The sequence below is a fragment of the Prionailurus bengalensis genome, chromosome A2 (genome assembly GCF_016509475.1).
Source record: "Prionailurus bengalensis isolate Pbe53 chromosome A2, Fcat_Pben_1.1_paternal_pri, whole genome shotgun sequence".
In the NCBI taxonomy this organism is placed as follows: domain Eukaryota; kingdom Metazoa; phylum Chordata; class Mammalia; order Carnivora; family Felidae; genus Prionailurus; species Prionailurus bengalensis.
The window spans coordinates 113,474,262-113,493,675 of NC_057348.1; the positions used below are offsets into that span (position 1 = coordinate 113,474,262).

Genomic DNA, 19,414 nt, shown 5'->3' on the forward strand with positions numbered 1-19,414 from the left:
TCCTCCTGTTTCTGTCCTTTGGAAAAACTTGGTGGCTGCTCTGTGCCCAGTGCTGAATAAGGTTGTGGTAGTTAGAATTAAAACCACGAATCAAGAGCTCACAGTTCCCATGCCTATATCGGAGTATTGTAGATCGTATATTTGCATCATCCACCAACTTCCAGGGTGGACTTAGGTTTCACCTTGTACATGTGAATAGTGGACACATTAATGTAAACACACTTGTATTAAATTCTAGCTCAGCGAGTAGAGTGTGGAACCCAGACGTAGATTTGATTTTGAGTACCGTACGAGTTCATCCCATCTGCTTGTCTCAGAGCATGCTCCCTCTTCAGGAAAATATCTCTCCAGATCCCTTACATTTAACATTGGTACTGTGTCCACTTACCCCACTTTTTCTTTTTTTGAGGTGAAATTCACCGTTCGCGTGACATAAAAGTGATCATTACAAAGTACATGGCATTTAATATGAACATAAGGTTGTGTAACCACCACCTCTCATCTCCATACCCTTTCATCACTCCGAAAAGGATGTCCATGCCTATTGGCCTTCTTTGCCCGTGACTTCTCCCTTGCACTCTGCCCCCAGTCCTTGGCCCTTGCCAGTCTTCTGTTTCTGCGGGTTTACTTCTTCTAGATACTTCCTACATGGAATTGTATAATACAGGGCATTTTGTGTCTGGCTTCTTTCACTTGGCATAATATTTTTGAGGTTCATTCACATCGTGGTATGTGAATGCTGCTTTCTTTCTCGTGTCTGAATAATGTTACATTGTATTTATATCTACCACAATTTAAGTCTTGATGGACATTTGGGTGGTTTCCATCTTTTGGCTATTATGAGTCTTGCTGGTGTGAACATCGGTGTACAAGTAACTATTTGAGTACCTAATTCCTTTTTTTTTTTTTTTGAGTACCTGCTTTCAGTTTCTTGTGGAACACACTTAGAAGTGGAATTGCTGGGTCCTGTGGTGATACTAAGTTTAACTTCTTGAGAAACTGCCAAACTTCTTGCAGCAGCTGCTGCATTTTATCTCTCTCATTTTGTTTTGTGAAGATTGAATGCAGCAGTGTATTTACAAGCGTTATCTTGATTACAGAGACCATAAAGAATTAATATGTATGGATTGCTAAGTTCTATTTAACTATAAAACTGCCATGAGAACTGAAACCTAGTTAGACACAGAGTGCGGTAAGATGTGGATACAGACACATATAGCAGGAGTGAGAGATGAGATAGTTGTGGGGCACAGTGTAAATGTTTGTTTTTAGAGAGCTTTGGATATTCTTTCAGCCGGATCTTGGATCTTAATATATAGAGAAACCAGTGGTAACACAGATCATGTAACCACGGCTTCTAGAATTTCTGTTTTAAGAGTTTGGCTCATTATTTAAGGTTAATGCATTATTGAAAACACTGGGCTTTTTAATATTTCGAAAGTGGGCTACACTTTTAGCTATGTGTGTGCCTCCATCCAGAGGAAAAATAAGACTTAAAGGCACTACAAAATACATGTGGAGGATAACAGTGCCCCAATCTTATTTTAATTAAAGTAGTTTGTGATACTGTTTCCTCCTCATAATCATTAACAGTTATAACATTGTCCAGACACTAGCCTGTGCTTGATTCTAGGCTAAGAAGCCCCTCCTTGTGGCTGTGTCCTCACTCACTGTCTACAATAAGGTCTGAGGCTAGACTAAACTTTAATGTATAGCTTTTATTAAGTCCCTTCCTTGTTAAGAAGCCTTCAATGACTGCCTTTAGTTTCTGAATACTGTCTCATTTCCATACAAGCCCCACCCCAACCTGGGCTGGTAATCTTACCTGGCAGGATCTCCAGGGAGCTCCTGCTCATCTCTGCCCATTGCAACCCGGATATTACTTTGAGCCACAGAGTCAATGCTAACTCATTTTGGGAATCATATCAGTTAGACTTTGGAGATCATCTGATCTTTTGGTTTTCAATGAAAATCTATTTTTATCAAGCAGAGGCTTATTTGGAATCCTAAATATGAAGCAGGTAACAGCAGGTCTGGTGTAGTCAATAAGGGTTAAGGGGTGCAAGCCCAGGGATGTGACTTTTGCACCTGTTACTCCGGAAAGGATTCCAGGTGATATTTGAGTTCCATGGAATCGATGGGAAAAGGCAAGGTGAGACTGTACGGATGAAGGTGCTGAGTTTTGATGAGAAGGGTGGAGGAAGATGATGAAGGACAAGGATGTTTAGAGCCCGGGTCTCTTGGTTCCTGGTCTGTTCTGGCAATTGCTGTCAGGAAAGCTGCCTTCCAAGAATTTTGTTTCCATAACCCCTAGACCTCCTGATGGAAGTTAACACATTCCGTCATATGGAATAGTTCTTGGGAGCCTCTCATTCACTCTGATGGATTACAAAACAGTTTAAGTGGAAGAATGTATTTTATCTTTGTGGTACCCCTCCCCCCACGTGGATACAGTTGACACTTAGCACAGTGTCCTTCTCATAATTGGCAGCTACCCACTCAATCATTCATCAGATATTTATTGAGGGTTACAAATAGTCTTTAGAACCTTTGTTTTTGCTCTCAAGCTACACAAGTAGAGTCCCCTAGGGGTGGTTTTGTATGACACAACAATTTCAGTGTCCCAAGGAGATCAGAGAAACAATGCTCAGTTAGTCTGGGCACAAGGAATGCTTTTCAACAGTGGTTCTCTACAAGGGCTCTTCAAAGAAGATAATTTGTTGACCAAATAGGTTGTCCTGTTTGCACTGTAGTCAGGGAGTACAGAGTTGAGTTGCTACCTGGACTGTTTATTGCCGGTTTTGTCCTACATCAAGTAGGAATTAACCTTCTCTTCCCTTAGCTTCTTTTTACTTCAGAAATCCGGGACAGTTACAGTGAGCCTAACCTAAAGGCTCGAACTGTCCATTCAGAGAAAGGACACAAGGAGCTTTGGAAGCTAGAGGAAAACGTGGGCTTAGATTGATTCACATTTTCCTCTCTGTCCCACCAGTTTCAAACAATCTTTCTCCACTTGCTAAATTGCTAAATCTGGCTCTTTTCCCACTTGTTACACAGCAAGGAAATCCTTTCCGGAGCGCTTTAATTTTATTCCCTCAACAGCAAAACAATTTGGAGATTGGTGTGTATTTTGAAAAGATTTTCTTTTATTCTGAGAGAAATCTTACACCAGACGACGGCCCTGGTTTATACTTGGAAGACATGGATTCACTGGCACCAGGGGGTCAGCCTAGCTCTGAGCCTTCTGGCCACTTGAATCTTTCTGGGGATAAGCATCTTCTCTTCTGGAAGAATGAGATGTCCTGGGTTCATTCAAAGAGGCTGGGATCATGGAGTCTTGTGGAGTTGATTGGATTGAAGCATTGAGGTAATTTCCCATTTGCACCTTTGTGTTTACAGGAATTACCTGAAAGATGGGAAACGACCAAAAAGATTGCAGTGACTGTCAGACATGCTGTCTCACCTCTCCAAAATGTCGAAGTCACGCTGCTGAGGAAAAAATGTATTTCCTTCGATGTAAGCTAACTACCAAGTTTTGTGGGTATTTTTGTTGGTATTTTTCCCCCCATTTTTAAGAAAGATTTTACAAGAATAATTGAGGCTGTTGCTTGAGATTCACTGTCAGATTTTTTTCTGTCCACATCAGGAAAAGCAGGCCGAGTTCAGAGAGAGATTCAGACTCTATGCTCCTCTCCGTTTTAATACAGAAAATCCATACACTGTGCTTGATAAGGTAACGCTGATCTCAATTACTTTTTGCTACGATAGTTATTTTAGAAAGTCAAATTAGATACTGCGATATTTTGCCTTAGTTTTGCAGTTAGTTATCGCAGTTGAGAATTAACTATTTAAAACTGGTTTATGAACCTTTCTCCCCAATAGTGATTTAAATCCTGTCTCCCAAAACCGCCATCATTATCAAAGTAATCATGTTTGTGAAAGTAACAAAAATGACTATTTTTAAGCACTTACTATATATATGTGTCAAGAACTTTAAGCATATTACTTCATATTCTTTCTTCCAATTCTTACAATATCCCCATGATACAGCTTCTGTTCTCCTTTTTTCAGCTAAAGAAACCATGTGTAATTAAGTAACACTGGAGATTAGTGTTAAAATTCTACCTCTCTAAATTTTTTTAAAACAGGAATTTTAACCATTTTGTTGTTTACCATGTGATACTTGGCTAGTGACTTTTAACCATGGTTAAAGAAAGCTTATAACTTATTCCTAACTCTGGATAGAAATATTAGTCCTGCAGTCCTCGTTCGTAATGAACTGCATTATTATAGTGAACTCTTAAGAATGAGTATTATGGGCAAATAATCCAAAATGGTGAATAGTTTGCTTGAGGCTTGAAAAAAATGTTTTAAAAGTTTATTAGAGGGGTGTGTGGGTGGCTCAGTTGGTTGAGTGTCTGACTTTGGCTCAGGTCCTGAACTCACGGGCCGTGGGTTTGGGCCCTGCATTGGGCTCTGTGCTGATGGCTCAGAGCCTGGATCCTGCTTGGGATTCTGGTTCTCCCTCTCTTTCTCTCTGCCCCTCTCCATCTCATGCTCCGTCTCTCTCTCTCTCTCTCTCTCTCTCTCTCTCTCTCTCTCTCTCTCCCTCCCTCCCTCCCTCCCTCCCTCCCTCCCTCCCTCTATCTCTCAAAAGTAAATAAACATTTTTTAAAAATGAAAAAAAGAAAAGAAAAATAACAAATTCTTAACCTAGCGTCTAAAATAAGAAATGAGTTGGTGAGGTTTAGATTCAGGAACGGTGAATCTTTCTGAGCTCTTCATGGAGACATCCATCCTCTTTTTACTTCATGCTGGAGATGGTCTTTACTCCTTAGACTGGTATAAAACTTACAGCTTGTACCTCTCTGTCCAAATTGTAGATTGAATTTAGTTATAACTGCCTTAAAGCCTTTCAGAAAACACCATTCTGTAGCAGATCTTCTTTTTTCACTTGGCTAAAGAAAAGTGGTTAATGTATTCACTGTGGGTTAGAATATGCTAATAGAGTTGTGGAGTTTTTAAAGATTCTATGTGAATTGCAGGTGGTCTGAACAGATTGTGGAAGGGGAGACATTTTTACTTGACTAACCAATGTGCTGTATGTAAACATTTACTATAGTTATTTATTGAATCCTACCATTTGCATGCTACAATATAACAGCATATAGTTAAATATTTAAAAGTCAGAGATATTTATCCTTGTACCTACAGAATGTGTTGAGGGATGTTTTGAATATAGTAGGGCTGGGTTACCTTTATTTTGAAGTCATTTTCGTGTGTGTGGCTCATACATTTAATACTCCTCTAACTGGATTCATCCCAAGGCATGTAGGTGCTTATTCTGGGCTGGTAGTAGACCCTAGCATTCAAGGCACTTCACTCCATGAGGCAGAAAACCATTGCCCCTTCAGGATCAGAGGGAGTGGTATGGTGAATTTCTCCTTTATAACAGATTCCTCGGTAAACTTATATTATGTGCTCTTGTTTCTTCATATCCAAAGGTACAGTAAACAGTTGAATTAACATTACTAGGTATATATGTTTAGGAATAATTTAGTGTAAGTAATCTAGGAAAAACGACAAATAAAAGGGCTGTTTACTTTGGGGAGTGTGGTAGTCTAGACATTTAGAAAATCCTTTTGTAAAACAGATGCTGAAACATGTTCAGAAATGTGCAACTTTTTTTTTAGGTTTATTTATTTGAGAGAGAGAGTGTGTGAGATGGGGAGGAGCGGAGAAAGGGAGAAAGGGAATCCAAGCAGGCTCCACGCTTTGAGCATGGAGCTCGATCTAGGGCTCCAACTCATAAACTGTGAGATCACGCTCTGAGCTGAAATCAGGAGTTGGACGCTTAACTCATTGAGTCACCCCAGGCACCCCTACATGTGTGACTTTTTATCTATTGCTGAGCTCCCAAGAAAGCTCTCAAGGGCAGGGAAAAAAATGGAGTAGCTGAATCTCAGATGGAAAGCAGAGGCAAACAGAAGCTTTTACTGCTGTAGGAGTAAATGAAACGTTTATACCAGGGGACACAAAAATTCCTGGGAGAGCGTCAGTACTGGTTACACAGAGGGCCTTAATGACCATCTGAAGAATAAATTAATTGCAGTATTCGTACAAAGTCACAAATGCAGTATTCATGCAAGGTAGTAGTTACACAGTAGTAGAAATCAGTGAATTTCACAGAGCCTCACGACTATGGCTCAAAGCAGGAATTGAAATGTCTTAATATAGAGTACAAATTTATTCACATAAATTTCAAAAAAAATTTAACCTTTTAGCATTTAGCAGTACCTATATATATAGTAAAAATCTAAAGATCAGGGGAATATTAAATAAAATTTGGCAATTAAATTTGTGGTGGGAAGGAAGGGAATAAAACTGAGGAGGCCATTAAAAGTTACCAATAACATAGTCCTAAGCCGATGGTACACACACACACCCCACACCTTGTCATGTGTATGGAATTTTTCATAATAAAAAAAAATTGGTAAACTGAGTCATAGCATTGCAGTTCCTGGTTATAAAGACATAACTTGTAAAAATGAAATACATGTATAATGAGAGAAGATTGAAGTGCTCATATTCTTCTTGATATAGTAGGAAATTGGGAGAGTTGAAACCTGAGGCCCAGAAGGATTAAGTATGAGTATTGAAATTTAAGAAAACCAGGGGCGCCTGGGTGGCGCAGTCGGTTAAGCGTCCGACTTCAGCCAGGTCACGATCTCGCGGTCCGTGAGTTCGAGCCCCGCGTCGGGCTCTGGGCTGATGGCTCAGAGCCTGGAGCCTGCTTCCGATTCTGTGTCTCCCTCTCTCTCTGCCCCTCCCCCGTTCATGCTCTGTCTCTCTCTGTCCCAAAAATAAATAAAACGTTGACATTTAAGAAAACCAGAAGAACTAAAGTAATGTAAGAGTTGGGTATTGAGAGGAGGCTGGGAGAAAATATAAAGTGGAAAAACAAAGTTAAGTCCTCTTTTTGCAGAGCCAGTAACCTAGCGTAAAGTCTGAACTCGATAAATGAAGAAGGAGCAGCTTGTGCATGGAATTGGGAGTTGGAGAAATGGCACCCAGAAGGATTGGAGAGAGCACCAGCTTTTGCTGCGTTACAGGCTCTTCTGTACTCCTCTAACTTTAACCATGTGAACACACTACAGTGTTAATCAAAACTAAAATTAAGAGTTGGCTTATCAAGAAAGAAAAAAAATGACTCCATTTGTATTTGGCGTAACACAGACATACATACATAGATGGGATGGTAGCTCAGCCTTGGGAAGGATAATTGTACAGTGAAATTTCTCCTGCTGTGCTGTTTCTATCTCCAGTGTTTTATTTCATGAATTCTCTTCAGTACATTTTGTACTACTGATAATCTCTAGGATATTTTTTAAATCCGAAAGTTCTTTTTTTAAAGAAGTGGTTTCTTCTTAAGTGGAATCTTCCAGAGCCTCACCATTTGCTCTCCAGCCAAGTCCCCAGCTATAAAATGAAAATCAAGAGAAAAAAAATTGTACTCATAGAAATCTGATGCGAGAGCAAACTTTGCTGAAGCATGTAGGGGGCAATATTGGTGACAGGTTTGTATTTATTAGTAGTCTACTCTGAATTTTTGAGTAGCTGTGAGTTTGCTTATCAAAAACCTCCATTTTACCAATAATTATACTGCTGATTTCTTTTATTGTTCATTTTAAAATGAAGGTTGCAAATGTTAACATAACTGGAGGGGTATAGAACCACGTGGCTTCTCTTTCTCTGGCAGTTCATTGGACATTGAGGGTGTTTGCATGTGTGTGTGTGTGTGTGTGTGTGTGTGTGTGTGTGTGTGTGTGTGTGTGTGTGTTTTCTCCTTAGGCAAATCAGGAGCTTGAAGCATTGGAAGAAGAAATGTTGCAGATGCAGGAATCTACCCATCTTTTTGAAGTGGCTCTACCAGAGTACAAACAAATGAAGCAGTGTCGCAAAGAAGTAAAATTGCTCAAGGGACTCTGGGATGTCATGATTTATATCAGAGTAAGACACTACTTTGTGTGTGTGTGTGAGTGCTTTTGTATAAATAGGCAAATTTTAATGTCTGTATCATTTTGTAGGGGTTTTATAATGTGAAATATGTGTGTATCATATTCCCCTCCCCTTTGAATTAGAATTTGTGTTCTCTTAGAAGATTCTTCTCTGAATCAGGTTTTTAAAAAGATTTTTAATTATTTATTTTGAGAGAGAGAGCACAAGTGAGTGGGGGGCAGAGAGAGAGAGAAAGAGAGAAAATCCCACGAGGGGCAGAGAGAGAAGGAGGGAGAGTGCAGAGTCTGAAGTCCCAAAGTGGGGCGCATGGTCACTCGATGCCTGATGTGGGGCTTGAACTTGTGAACCTCTAGATCATGCTCTGAGCCAAGTTGGATGCCTCAATTGACTGAGCCACCCAGGTGCCCCTATTTTTAGATCTGAATGGAACTGTGTGTGATGAGTTGACTGCCTCAAGTTCTTTTCAGGGATTATGTGGGATATAAATAAAATTAATATATAACTAGTATGTGTATATGGTTACTTGTGCATGCAGATTCATGTATATCCTCCTACTTACATGTACATGCATCTATAATGGACCTGACTAAAGTTAATTTATATACTGTTAATTCATTTACAAACTTCAGTGGGAAAATACATTCTGGGGAAGTAGGTATATTGCAACATGTGTTATACATAATGTTCTGTGAGGTTAGTTGAGAACCATAGAAAGAAGTATACTGGGGTGCCTTGTTGGCTGAGTTGGTTAAGCATCCAACTCTTGATATTGGTTCACCTCATGGTCTCACAGTTCCTGAGGTGGAACCTTGTTTTGGGCTCTGCTCTGACAGCATAGAGCCTTTTTGGGATTCTCTGGTTTTTTTCTCTCTCTCTGTGCCCCTTCCCTACTCATGCATGTGCGTTCTCTCTCTGTCTCTTTCAAAATAAATAAATAAAAGAAGAAATATAATAAGGGACCTAGAATATGGTCAAGAAATTGATGAGTGTCTTAATGTTGTAAAATTGTCTTATGAAAACTCATGTTAGATGTAGAGTTTTAAAATCTGGAATTCATGGTAATATACTTATCAACTCAGAGTACTCAGGATTAAATGGTGATGGTATGTATATGGAATTTGTCATTGCGACTAAAAATTAATACATCATAATGTTTTCACCTTAAGTTTGATAGGTCCTGACAACTTTTTTGTTTTGCTGATACGGAAGTTTTGACAAGTGCAGTTAATATTTAAATAATTGACTCTTCACTGGATGATGGAATCACTGTGTATCATCAGTTTATATATTTTGCTGTGGAGACTTGATTTCACCAAATGTTGTTGACACTTTTATCTGCCTGTGCGTTTTCAGAGAAGCATTGATAATTGGACTAAAACCCAGTGGAGACAGATTAATGTGGAACAGATGGATGTAGAACTCAGAAGGTTTGCCAAGGCAAGTTCCATAACTGTCGATTACAACCATTTATCTTTCTCAGCACCACCTCCTTCCATCTTGCCTAACCGAGTGTCTGGTATATTGGGCTGGGTGTCCTTATTTACTTCAAACAGGATGATATGAGGCAGTACTTTTTTTTTTTTTTTTTTAAACTCTCAGCTAGTTGCATTTCTAATCGAGGCTCCCTTTTTGTGAATGAGTGGGTGAAAACATACTAGGGCAAATGAATCTGTGAGTAGCAGCTATAATCTTGAGCTAGCTTTGGCTTTCTAGAATGTAGGATGTTAAGATTATAAGTACCAGGGCAGAGGGGTGCCTGGCTTAACTCAGTTAAGCCTTTGACTCTTCATTTCAGCTCAGGTCATGATCTCCTGGTTCATGAGTTTGAGCCCTAAGTCGGGCTCTGTGCTGACAGTGGGGAGCCTGCTTGGGATTCTGTCTCCCTCTTTGCACCTCCCCCGCTCTTAAGCGCGTTATGCACTCTCCCTCTCTCTCTCTCCCTCAAAATAAAATAAACATGAAAAAACAAGTACCATGGCTGAGAGGGTAGGCTTAAGAAAGGTTTTTAATTCTTTCTTTAGCAACCATTATTTTGTATCTTAAAAGATACCCTTTGATTCTGAAATTTGGGGCAACTAATTGAAGTATGCCACTTGTGAATTTATATGGAATACTGTGATCTTTATTGACTCTTCTGATATCCCAGAGGGACTCAATATATACAGAACAGACCTTATTTGAATGTAGTGCTTTGATAGCTAGTCCCCATAGCTGTACGCCCTTTAAAGAAGGTAGAACCTCTTTGGATAAGCCAAAATGCACAGAAGTGAAAGGCAGTTAAAAAGTGTCAGGACTTTTTACTTTTTTGTTAACGTCTTTGTGTTGATCCCATCCTCTGCTCGGCTCCTACCAAGGCTTTCCATTTTTTCCCCTCATATTATCCTTATCCTAAAGACCATAACAAAAATTTCCCATGATTCTTTTGGATGTCAGGGGGTCAGCATATGCCATTACTGTGCTTAGGCCCCCATTTATCTTTGCTACAGTTTGATTATCTGACTTCAGAGAGACACCTTAATGCCCACTCTCAGCTGAAGCCATTTTTTTGTTTTAATAAAGTGGCATTGTCCTTTTCTTTGTGCTGAATTGTTTTATTATGGGTTTTCTCATTCACAATTTTCAATGTCGTTTCATGGGCCAAGAAGACAGCCAAGTCAGGGGCCCTACTTGATACATCTTAAAACCATGAAATATTTAAGTGCCAAGGAACAAACATTCAATGGTAGCCAACATTTCAGGGCTGCCATTTAAACAAGTCAGGTCTTTGAAGGAAGATCTTAGTAATTCAGGTAACAATCTCTGTTTTCTGCTTACTTACGTTTCCAGAGGAAATGCTCTTCTTTGCAAAGGTCCTGGAAACTCTCTTAACTTGCCTATATTTAATGTCCCATGGGTTTCCTCATGGGATATCCAGTTAGTGCCTATGAATAAGAAACCAGTGAATCTAAGTGGCTTGTACATAGATGACTCATACAAATGAGAAGATCCTTTCTATTTCTCTGATTTTAGTCCTTAACCTAGGGGCTTAGATGCTTTCACTCTTTAGTAATTCAGGGAAATATATATTTATTTTTCTATAGAAGACAAATTATAAAATGTACTATTATATCTGAAGATCTGTTTTTTTGCTTTTTTTTCTTTTCTTTTCTTTTTTTTTTTTTTACTTTAGGAAATCTGCTCACTAGACAAGGAAGTCCGTGTATGGGATGCTTACTCAGGCCTGGAAAGCATGGTCAAGGACATGGCGGCCTCCCTGAGAGTGGTCACAGAGTTACAGAGCCCTGCTCTCAGAGACAGGCATTGGCACCAGCTGATGAAGGCCACTGGGGTGGGTTTCCTGGGTCTTGTTAATGGAATATTTTTGTGACTGTTAAGTGTTATTCCTTGGTTTACGTTGTTTATCTGAAATGAAGTGGGATTTGTGAGAAAGCTTCTGGTCAAGGGATGCCTAGGTGGCTCAGTCAGTTAAGCATCTGACTCTTGATTTTGGCTCAGGCCATGATCTCATGGTTCATGCATGTGAGCCCTGCATTAGGCTTTGTGCTGATAGCAAGGTGCCTGCTTGGGATTCTCTGTCTCTTTGTTTCTCTCTCTCTCTGCCTCTATCCCAGCTCCTGCTTGTGCTCTCTCAAAATAAATAAACATTTTTTAAAAAAAAGACTTCTGGTCAAACGGAGGAGATCAAGCTCCTCGAGTTAGGACCAACAAACTGACCATGTGGAGATCCCATTTCAGCCCCTGCTGTAAACTGAATGTGTCCCCCAAAATTCATAGGTTGAAGCCTAAATCCCCACTGTGATGGCATTTGGAGGTGGGGATTTGGGGAGATAATTAGGTAAAGAGGGTGAGGCTCTCATGAATGAAGTTAGTACCCTTAGAATGGGGTGGAATGACCAGAACCCTCTACCCTCTGCCTTGTGAGGGTACAGCAAGATGTTAGGCATTTGTAAACCAAGAGAGACTTCAGCAAGAACCCAACCCTGTATCAGAGGACTCTCGTTAGGATCAAGTGAGATCATGTGAAGGCCTTGTAGGGAGCACAGCATGGCTAGAAAGAACCTCATGGTTGTGGAGAGGATCAGAGGGTATAAAAGTGAATTCAGGGGAGAGAGAATTCTTAAATTGTGACTTCTTCCCCCACCCCTACCCTAGGTCATTTAATAATGATGGCCTTTTGGGGCACCTGGGTGGCTCAGTTGGTTAAGTGTCCAACCCTTGATTTTGGCTCAGGTCATGATTTCACAGTTCTTAAGTTTGAGCCTCAAGTTGGGCTCCATGTTGACAGTGCAGAGCCTGCTTGGGATTCTCTCTCCCTCTCCCTGTCCCTCTCCCCCCCCTCCGGCCTCTCTCTCTCTCTCTGCCAGTCCCTCACTTGCACATATGCTCTGTCTCTCAAAAATATATAAATAAACCATAAAAAAAATGATGGTCCTTTGATAGTTTTGATTTTGTTGGAAAGCATGAAATGATTTCTCATGTATCCATGAGACTTGAGGTTATATTTTCTAGTCTTTCTGCATCTTAAGAGCAGATGTACCAACTTTTTTTTTTTGGGAGGTGGGGAAGGTGATCTTTAGGAGTTCAAAATATGTAAAAGGCTGCCTGATGAGTGTGTTGTCTCTTAGGCACACATTGTGAAGAAAGGCTCTCATGACTTGAAAGCAAAGTTGGCGCAGTGGGGAAGTTGAGGAAGGGGACAGTCAGGTGAAGTGGGCATAGCCTAGGCTTTATTCATCCAACCCAAACAATAACTCTGGGATCTTGGTCTAGTTACCTGTTCTCCATACCCTACTTGTCCCTTGTATGAAACGAAAATAATGCTGTAATGCCTCCCAGACGGATTTAGTTAAAACATTGGAAGTGAGATTATATACATAGATGAAGTATGTAGCAAGTTTCAGTTAACTGCCCTTGAAGCTGCTATTAGTATTGTTACTATCATTATTACTACTATGCTTTCCATAGTCTTTTAGACTTTGGATAATTAGACTTGGTAATTGATTGATTAATATATTCACTCAGAAAACCTTTATCGAATCTTCCAATATGTGATAAAGTATGTGTCCCTCTCCTTTATTTCCTCCAGTGTCATTTCTCACACCATTTCTTACCTGTATCAGGCCTTTCTAAAAGTTAGAAAAAAGCACCTCTTCCCAGGCTATCCTGCAGCAGCTAGATTCAGCCTCCAGTTGTTGACTGGCTAGGTGTCTGTGTTTCAGTGCACAGATTACACAACTGATCAGGGTGGCCCCATTACACATTCCTGCTCATTCTTTTTCTGAGACAGAACTCAGTCCACAGCCCCCATCACCTCTGGAGTAAGGTCAGAAGTGATGCAGAGATAGCACTCATCTGGTTTGCTCAGGACTTGGCAGGTTTTAGCCCTGAAGGTTCCATCTCCCAGGAAACCCCTAATCGTGGGCAAATGGGAATGTGGAGTCACCTATTTGGAGAGGCAGAAGGTGGCAAGCAATGTTAGAGATTGGGGAGAGGCAGAGAAGGCGGCCGCTACCTAGAAGCAGGGAAGGTATTCTTAGCAGCGGCAGGAAGGGAAGTAGATTTTCTGCAGCTATGTGGCTGAGTCAGCTCTTCATGTTTGAGGGGGGCAGTTGAGTTTGAGCACTTAGGAAGAGCTGAGGGCTTAGCAAATGCTGGGGTTGGGGGTGGGCAGTTAACAAGATGATCGGGAGATAAATGTGAATGATATTTTCACATGGTAATAATGAATAATGACCCTATGAGTAAGAATATTTTTTGCCAAGGAACAAAGATTAAATTAGTGACAAAACTAAGTTAAATCACGGAAGCAACTGGGAATTATGTTCAGTGAATAGAGTACTTTAGGAAGAAAAGACAAATGAGCTACTCCCTGATCCCTGGGATTTCAACCAAATTAAAATAAATGAACAATGTGATTCTCTTTAAAAATGGGATTTGTGGGCAAAGAGATAAGAAATGAGCTGACAAGGGAAGGATATGAAACAAAAGAATGCAGTGGAGTGTGAACATGGCCAGAGCCTTGGCCCTAGCTTTTGGTGGGTGATGCCTCAGCAACTATGTGTTAAAAAGCATTGTCTTTAATGGGCCCCACCTTGCAGAACCAGAGGTGTGCTTAGCAGCTGACTTGAATATATTTAGCTGTGATTGGTTTTTCTGGCCATTAGGCCAAAGAACCATTAATACATGTGTAATGTAAATTTCGCCCTTTTTTCTTGCAAATTAGGTCAGATTTTCAATAAACGAAGCCACAACTTTGGCAGATTTGTTAGTGTTGCGGTTGCACCAAGTGGAAGATGATGTCCGGAGCATTGTGGACAAAGCGGTGAAGGAACTGGGGACTGAAAAGGTGGTGTCCTTGGGCTGTTTTCCTTTTACACCGAGCTAGTTCTGTGCTGTAGCCCCTAAGAGTCTGAAGCCCCCATGCCATGAGTGTGTCCCATGAGTCCCATTTTCTTCTCTGCCACTAGTTTGTGTGTGACTTGGGCAGGAATCTGAATCCTTCTAAGCCACAGTTGATGTGTAAAACAGGAGGGTTGACCCAGTCGATGATGATGATGATAGAGAACACTTAAGAACATGTCATTTGCTTTGTTGCAAGCACTGCTGTTAGTGCTTTATTTATAGTATTTCATTTAATTCTGAGGTAGGTAATACTCTGACCCTGTCTTACAGATGAGGCAGCTGAACGGCAGAGAGGTCCCTAACCACAACCCCCCACCCCATCCCCCAGGTTCATGCAGGTTTATTCAGGCACTCAGAGCACTACCTGTCTCCTTCTGGCTGATGTGAAAATCATCTCTAATAAATGTTTAGATTACTTTGGAAGTCCCTTTCTGCTCTAATGTTCTGTTACAGTGAAGCATGTAAATCTCAGATCCAACAGAAATTTGATGTTAGTGTGATGCTTATTTTTGTGAGGTGGAATTCATTCTCTGAACCTCATCACCATGAATAATTTGCAGGAGAAAAAATGAGACCAGTAGTATTGGATAGCCCTTTATTTTTATTTTTATGTTTTGCAAATTGTGAAAGTTTTTTTTAAAATTCCAGATGATATCCTAGATATTGGTAGTAAATTAAACTTCTGTGCACATAACTTAATACTGTTTATGTCTAGGCTATTATTGAAATCAGTCAGACCTGGGCAACCATGGAGTTCTCTTATGAAGTTCACTATCGGACGGGCATTCCATTGCTAAAATCTGATGAACAACTTTTTGAAACTCTAGAGCACAACCAAGTAAGATGGGTATATTTACTGAAGAATTTTCCTTTTAAATGATAATTATAAACTTTTTCCAAGTTCTAGTATTCAATATTTATTCATTCATTGGGCATCTACTTGTCCTGACTCTGGGCATGGTACCCTTTGAGATCAAAAGGTGTGAACACTTGTTCTCACGGAACTTGTACTTGAGCAGGGAGACAGACAGTAAGGCTCCAAGGAGTCTAGGAAGTGACAGAGAGGCTCTTTGTCGGGTGGATGAAAGACCTGGGGAGAGCCTTGTGAGTTGGGCTGGTAGTCAACAAAGTATGTCAATCAAGAGGGTGTTGTGGGCAGTGGGGTCAGTGATGGTTGTCAGGGGCTGGGGAGTGGGGGAGGTGGGGAGATAAATTGGTCAGAAGGTATACATTTCCAGGTATAAGATAAGTAAGTCCTGGGGATCTAATGTATGTCATGGTGGCCATAGTTAATAGTACTGTATTGTCTACTTGAAAGTTGTTAGGAGAATAGATATTAGTAACACACCCCTCAAAAAAGTTTATGGGATGGAGGTGTTAAGGAACTTTATTGTGGTTGCCATTTTGCAATATATACATGTGTCAAAGCATCACATTGTACACTTTACTCTTGAATCATGTAACGTGTCCATGATAGCATATTAAAATTGGTGGTAGAAGAGAAGTCAAATGTGTTAAATACATACAGGTGAAAGAGAATGACAAGAGGCCTTTCCCCTGAGTGACTTCCTGAAATTATAGCATCAGAGAATGGTGAGAAGTGCTCACCAGACTGTTCAGCATTAATGTTTGGTTTGTCGACTAAAAGAGGAGAAAAATGGAAACTTCAGGGCTTAGGAAGCTGTAGACAAAGTTCGTTTTGGTTTCTTTTTTTTTCAGTTTTGGGAGAAAAAGAAGATTTATAACCTTGCAATTATTAATAGGCAGGGACCCCAGGGAGAGACTGAGAGAAGATGAAGGAATACAGTGTAATTCCTAAAGCCACACCCGGGAGCATAGTATTTTTTCCTGCCTACAAAGAGCTACATGGTCTTCCTGTGGAAGACACATGAAATGCATTTGCTGCTACTTATCTTTTTTCTTTTGGAAAAAAACGTCTGTATGAATATTGAATGCCATTCGTTCATTTACTTAGCAAATACTGAATGCTTATTCCGTGTATGGCACGCTAGATCCTGGGAATCCAGCAGTAAACAAAACGGGTATGGCCCCTCCTTCACGGTACTTTCAGTCGCCCACCTGAGCTGTTCCTTACCATTCTTTTCCTTTGTTTTAGGTTCAGTTGCAGACTCTCCTTCAAAGCAAATATGTGGAATATTTTATTGAACAAGTGTTAAGCTGGCAAAATAAATTAAACATTGCAGACTTAGTCATCTTTGCTTGGATGGAAGTCCAGCGAACTTGGTCTCACCTGGAAAGCATCTTCGTTTGTTCAGAAGATGTTCGAATCCAGCTTGTGAAAGATGCTAGAAGATTCGATGGACTAGATGCTGAATTTAAGGTTCATAGAAGACAGACTGTTTTCTAGCATAGCAGAGTTTTCCAAGCAATATAAAAATCTTATAAAAAACATAATTTGGGGGTATTTCTAAAAATACGCTTTTGCATTGTAGGATGCCGATCAGGAAGCTTTATCTAGGGAAGGGTCAGATAGTAAGTATTTTAGGCTTTGTAGTTGTTTATGGTCTCTGTCATAACTGCTCTACACTGCCACTGTAGTGTGAAAGAAAACAGACACTACATAAATGGGTGTGGCTGTGTGCCAATAAAACTTTGTTTATGGTCACTGAAATTTGAGTTTTCTAGAATTTTCACGTGTCACAAAATGTTAGGCTGCTTTTGACTTTTTTCTGAACAGGTTAAAAATGTAAAAACTATACTTTGCTTCTAGCCATACAAAAAGAAGCATCAGGCTCGATGTTTCGCTTAAGCCCTGGGTTGCTGACCCTTGCAGTAAGGTCTTAAGTAAAGTACTGCGGGGCGGGACGGGGCGGGGGCGGGGGGGGGAGCCAGTGACAATACTACTAGTTACTTGTTTATTTCATACGTGCCACAGACAACACATAGAGATGTACACATGATAATGATAAATGATTTGAAAGACTTTCAGCAAAGAGTAGTGGCTATACGTTTTTATATAGAAATGGGGAATAACTATCTTTCTTCTTATCTAAAGAACACCCAGAGGTATATTTTAACTTATTTTTTTAATGTTTATTTATTTTATTTTTGAATGGAGAAGGTTCAGGGAGAGGGGGAGACAGAAAATCCCAAGCAAGCTCCTAGCACAGAGCCTGATGCAGGGCTTAAATTCATGAACCGTGAGATCATGACCTGAACCAAAATCAAGAGTTGACCGTTTAACTGACTGAGCCACCCAGTCATCCCCATACTATTTTAACTTTTAAGGAAGAAAGAATAGACTGCTGAGTATTCGTCTGATTTTCATATGTGAATATACTCTAAGATTTTGGGTTCTCTGTCTCGATTCTTTTTGTTTGGACCCAGAATGGTGGTAGTGCCCATCGAATTTATTTTGATAAAAACTGTGTGATTGTACCTTGTTTTTGGCCTTCATCTAAAAGTTTAAAAGCAAAAGTGAGCAGACATGGGGTTAGAAGTCTCTTTCACCTTACTTTCTTACAATTCTTCATTTTTATTTAAAATTTTTTTTTAGTATTTACTTATTTTGAGAGCGAGAGAGCAAGCAAACAATGGAGGGCAGAGAGAGGGAGGGAGGGAGGGAGGGAGGGGGAGAGAGAGAGAGAGAGAGAAAGAGAGAGAGAGAGATAGTGAGTCCCAAGCAGGCTCTGCACTGTCAGCATAGAGCCTCACGCGGGGCTCGATCTCACAAACTGAATAATCATGACCTGAGTTGATAGACACTTAACCAACTTAGCCACCCAGGTGCCCCTGTTCTTCATTTTTAAATTCCTCAAATGGATGAAAAATTTAGAAAAGTAATTTCTAATATCAATGGCTCCACCTTATACTTTCATACAGGAGTTAATGTTGAAGACAGCTAAAATAAAGAACGTTCTAGAAGCAACATGCAGACCTAATCTCTATGAAAAACTTAAAGATTTGCAATACAGGTAACGATAAAACTATGAAGTGATGAATTTGTTATAATTTTATGAGATTGCTTTTAAGTATGTTACAGCATTTAACATCATGTTACTGTAGATACAACTGTTAGTAAATTTATGATTTTGCTTATAGTTGTCCAGTTACCTTGGACATACTCGGTGGTACATAGATAATGTAAATCAAATACATTTCTCTTTTCCAAATGGGCTATCATAGTAGTAAAATGAGAATATTATCAAGAGAATTTACATGAATGATCACTTCTTTTATTGAACTATCCTCCAGATATTTATTAAGCATCTCTTCTCTGCCAGCAACTTGGAATGCACTTAATAATTTCAAGTCTTTTTTGGGTATACAGCTAATACTAGAAATTACCCTTAGAAAGCATGTTAGTATTTATGAAATCTTTGTCCTAAAGGCCATTTGTATATTCTGGCTTTTGATTACAAATGGGCAGTCAGGTACTAAAAGAAGAAGTTTGTGCAGAACTGTGATTACTTTTTATTGCAAGGTAGAAAAGAGCTCTAGATAAAAATGAATATTACATAAACAAAATTATTCATGCTCTGGAAGTTTTTTAGAGGTAAAGTTGGCCATAATTTTAAAAGGGTAGATTTCCACAGAAGTTAGTTAATTTCTTTCTTTCTTTCTTTCTTTCTTTCTTTCTTTCTTTCTTTCTTTCTTTCTTTCTTTTTTTCTTTTCTTTTCTTTTCTTTTCTTTTCTTTCTTTCTTTCTTTCTTTCTTTCTTTCTTTCTTTCTTTCTTTCTTTTCTTTCTTTTCTTTCTTTTCTTTCTTTTCTTTCTTTTCTTTCTTTCGTTACTTAAGTAATCTCTTTACCCACCATGGGGCTCAACTCATGATCCCAAGATCAAGAATTGCATGCCCTTCCACCTGAGCCAGCCGGGTGCCCCAGCAGTTAATTATTTCTTAGTGATGTTGGAGTCTCAGGGGTTATCTAAGAACAATAAAGCAGAAATGATTCTGAATCTTAGGACTCCTCTGAATACCAGAGAGAGTTGAAGCCACTTGTGTTTCATAGGTATTCACAGGGGAAAGGAA

The 19,414-nt window shown here is 39.8% G+C and overlaps 1 protein-coding gene across 1 annotated transcript in view; it reads left to right on the top strand.

Moving 5' to 3' along the window:
• DNAH11 (dynein axonemal heavy chain 11) overlaps window positions 1–19,414 on the top strand; it is a 352,005-nt gene that overhangs the window by 80,281 nt on the left and 252,310 nt on the right. Inside the window, 9 exon segments of the mRNA XM_043589069.1 lie at window positions 3,400–3,516; window positions 3,647–3,733; window positions 7,852–8,010; window positions 9,373–9,456; window positions 11,189–11,347; window positions 14,243–14,365; window positions 15,137–15,259; window positions 16,538–16,762; window positions 18,265–18,356. Of these exon segments, the coding sequence (XP_043445004.1) occupies window positions 3,400–3,516; window positions 3,647–3,733; window positions 7,852–8,010; window positions 9,373–9,456; window positions 11,189–11,347; window positions 14,243–14,365; window positions 15,137–15,259; window positions 16,538–16,762; window positions 18,265–18,356 (1,169 nt within the window).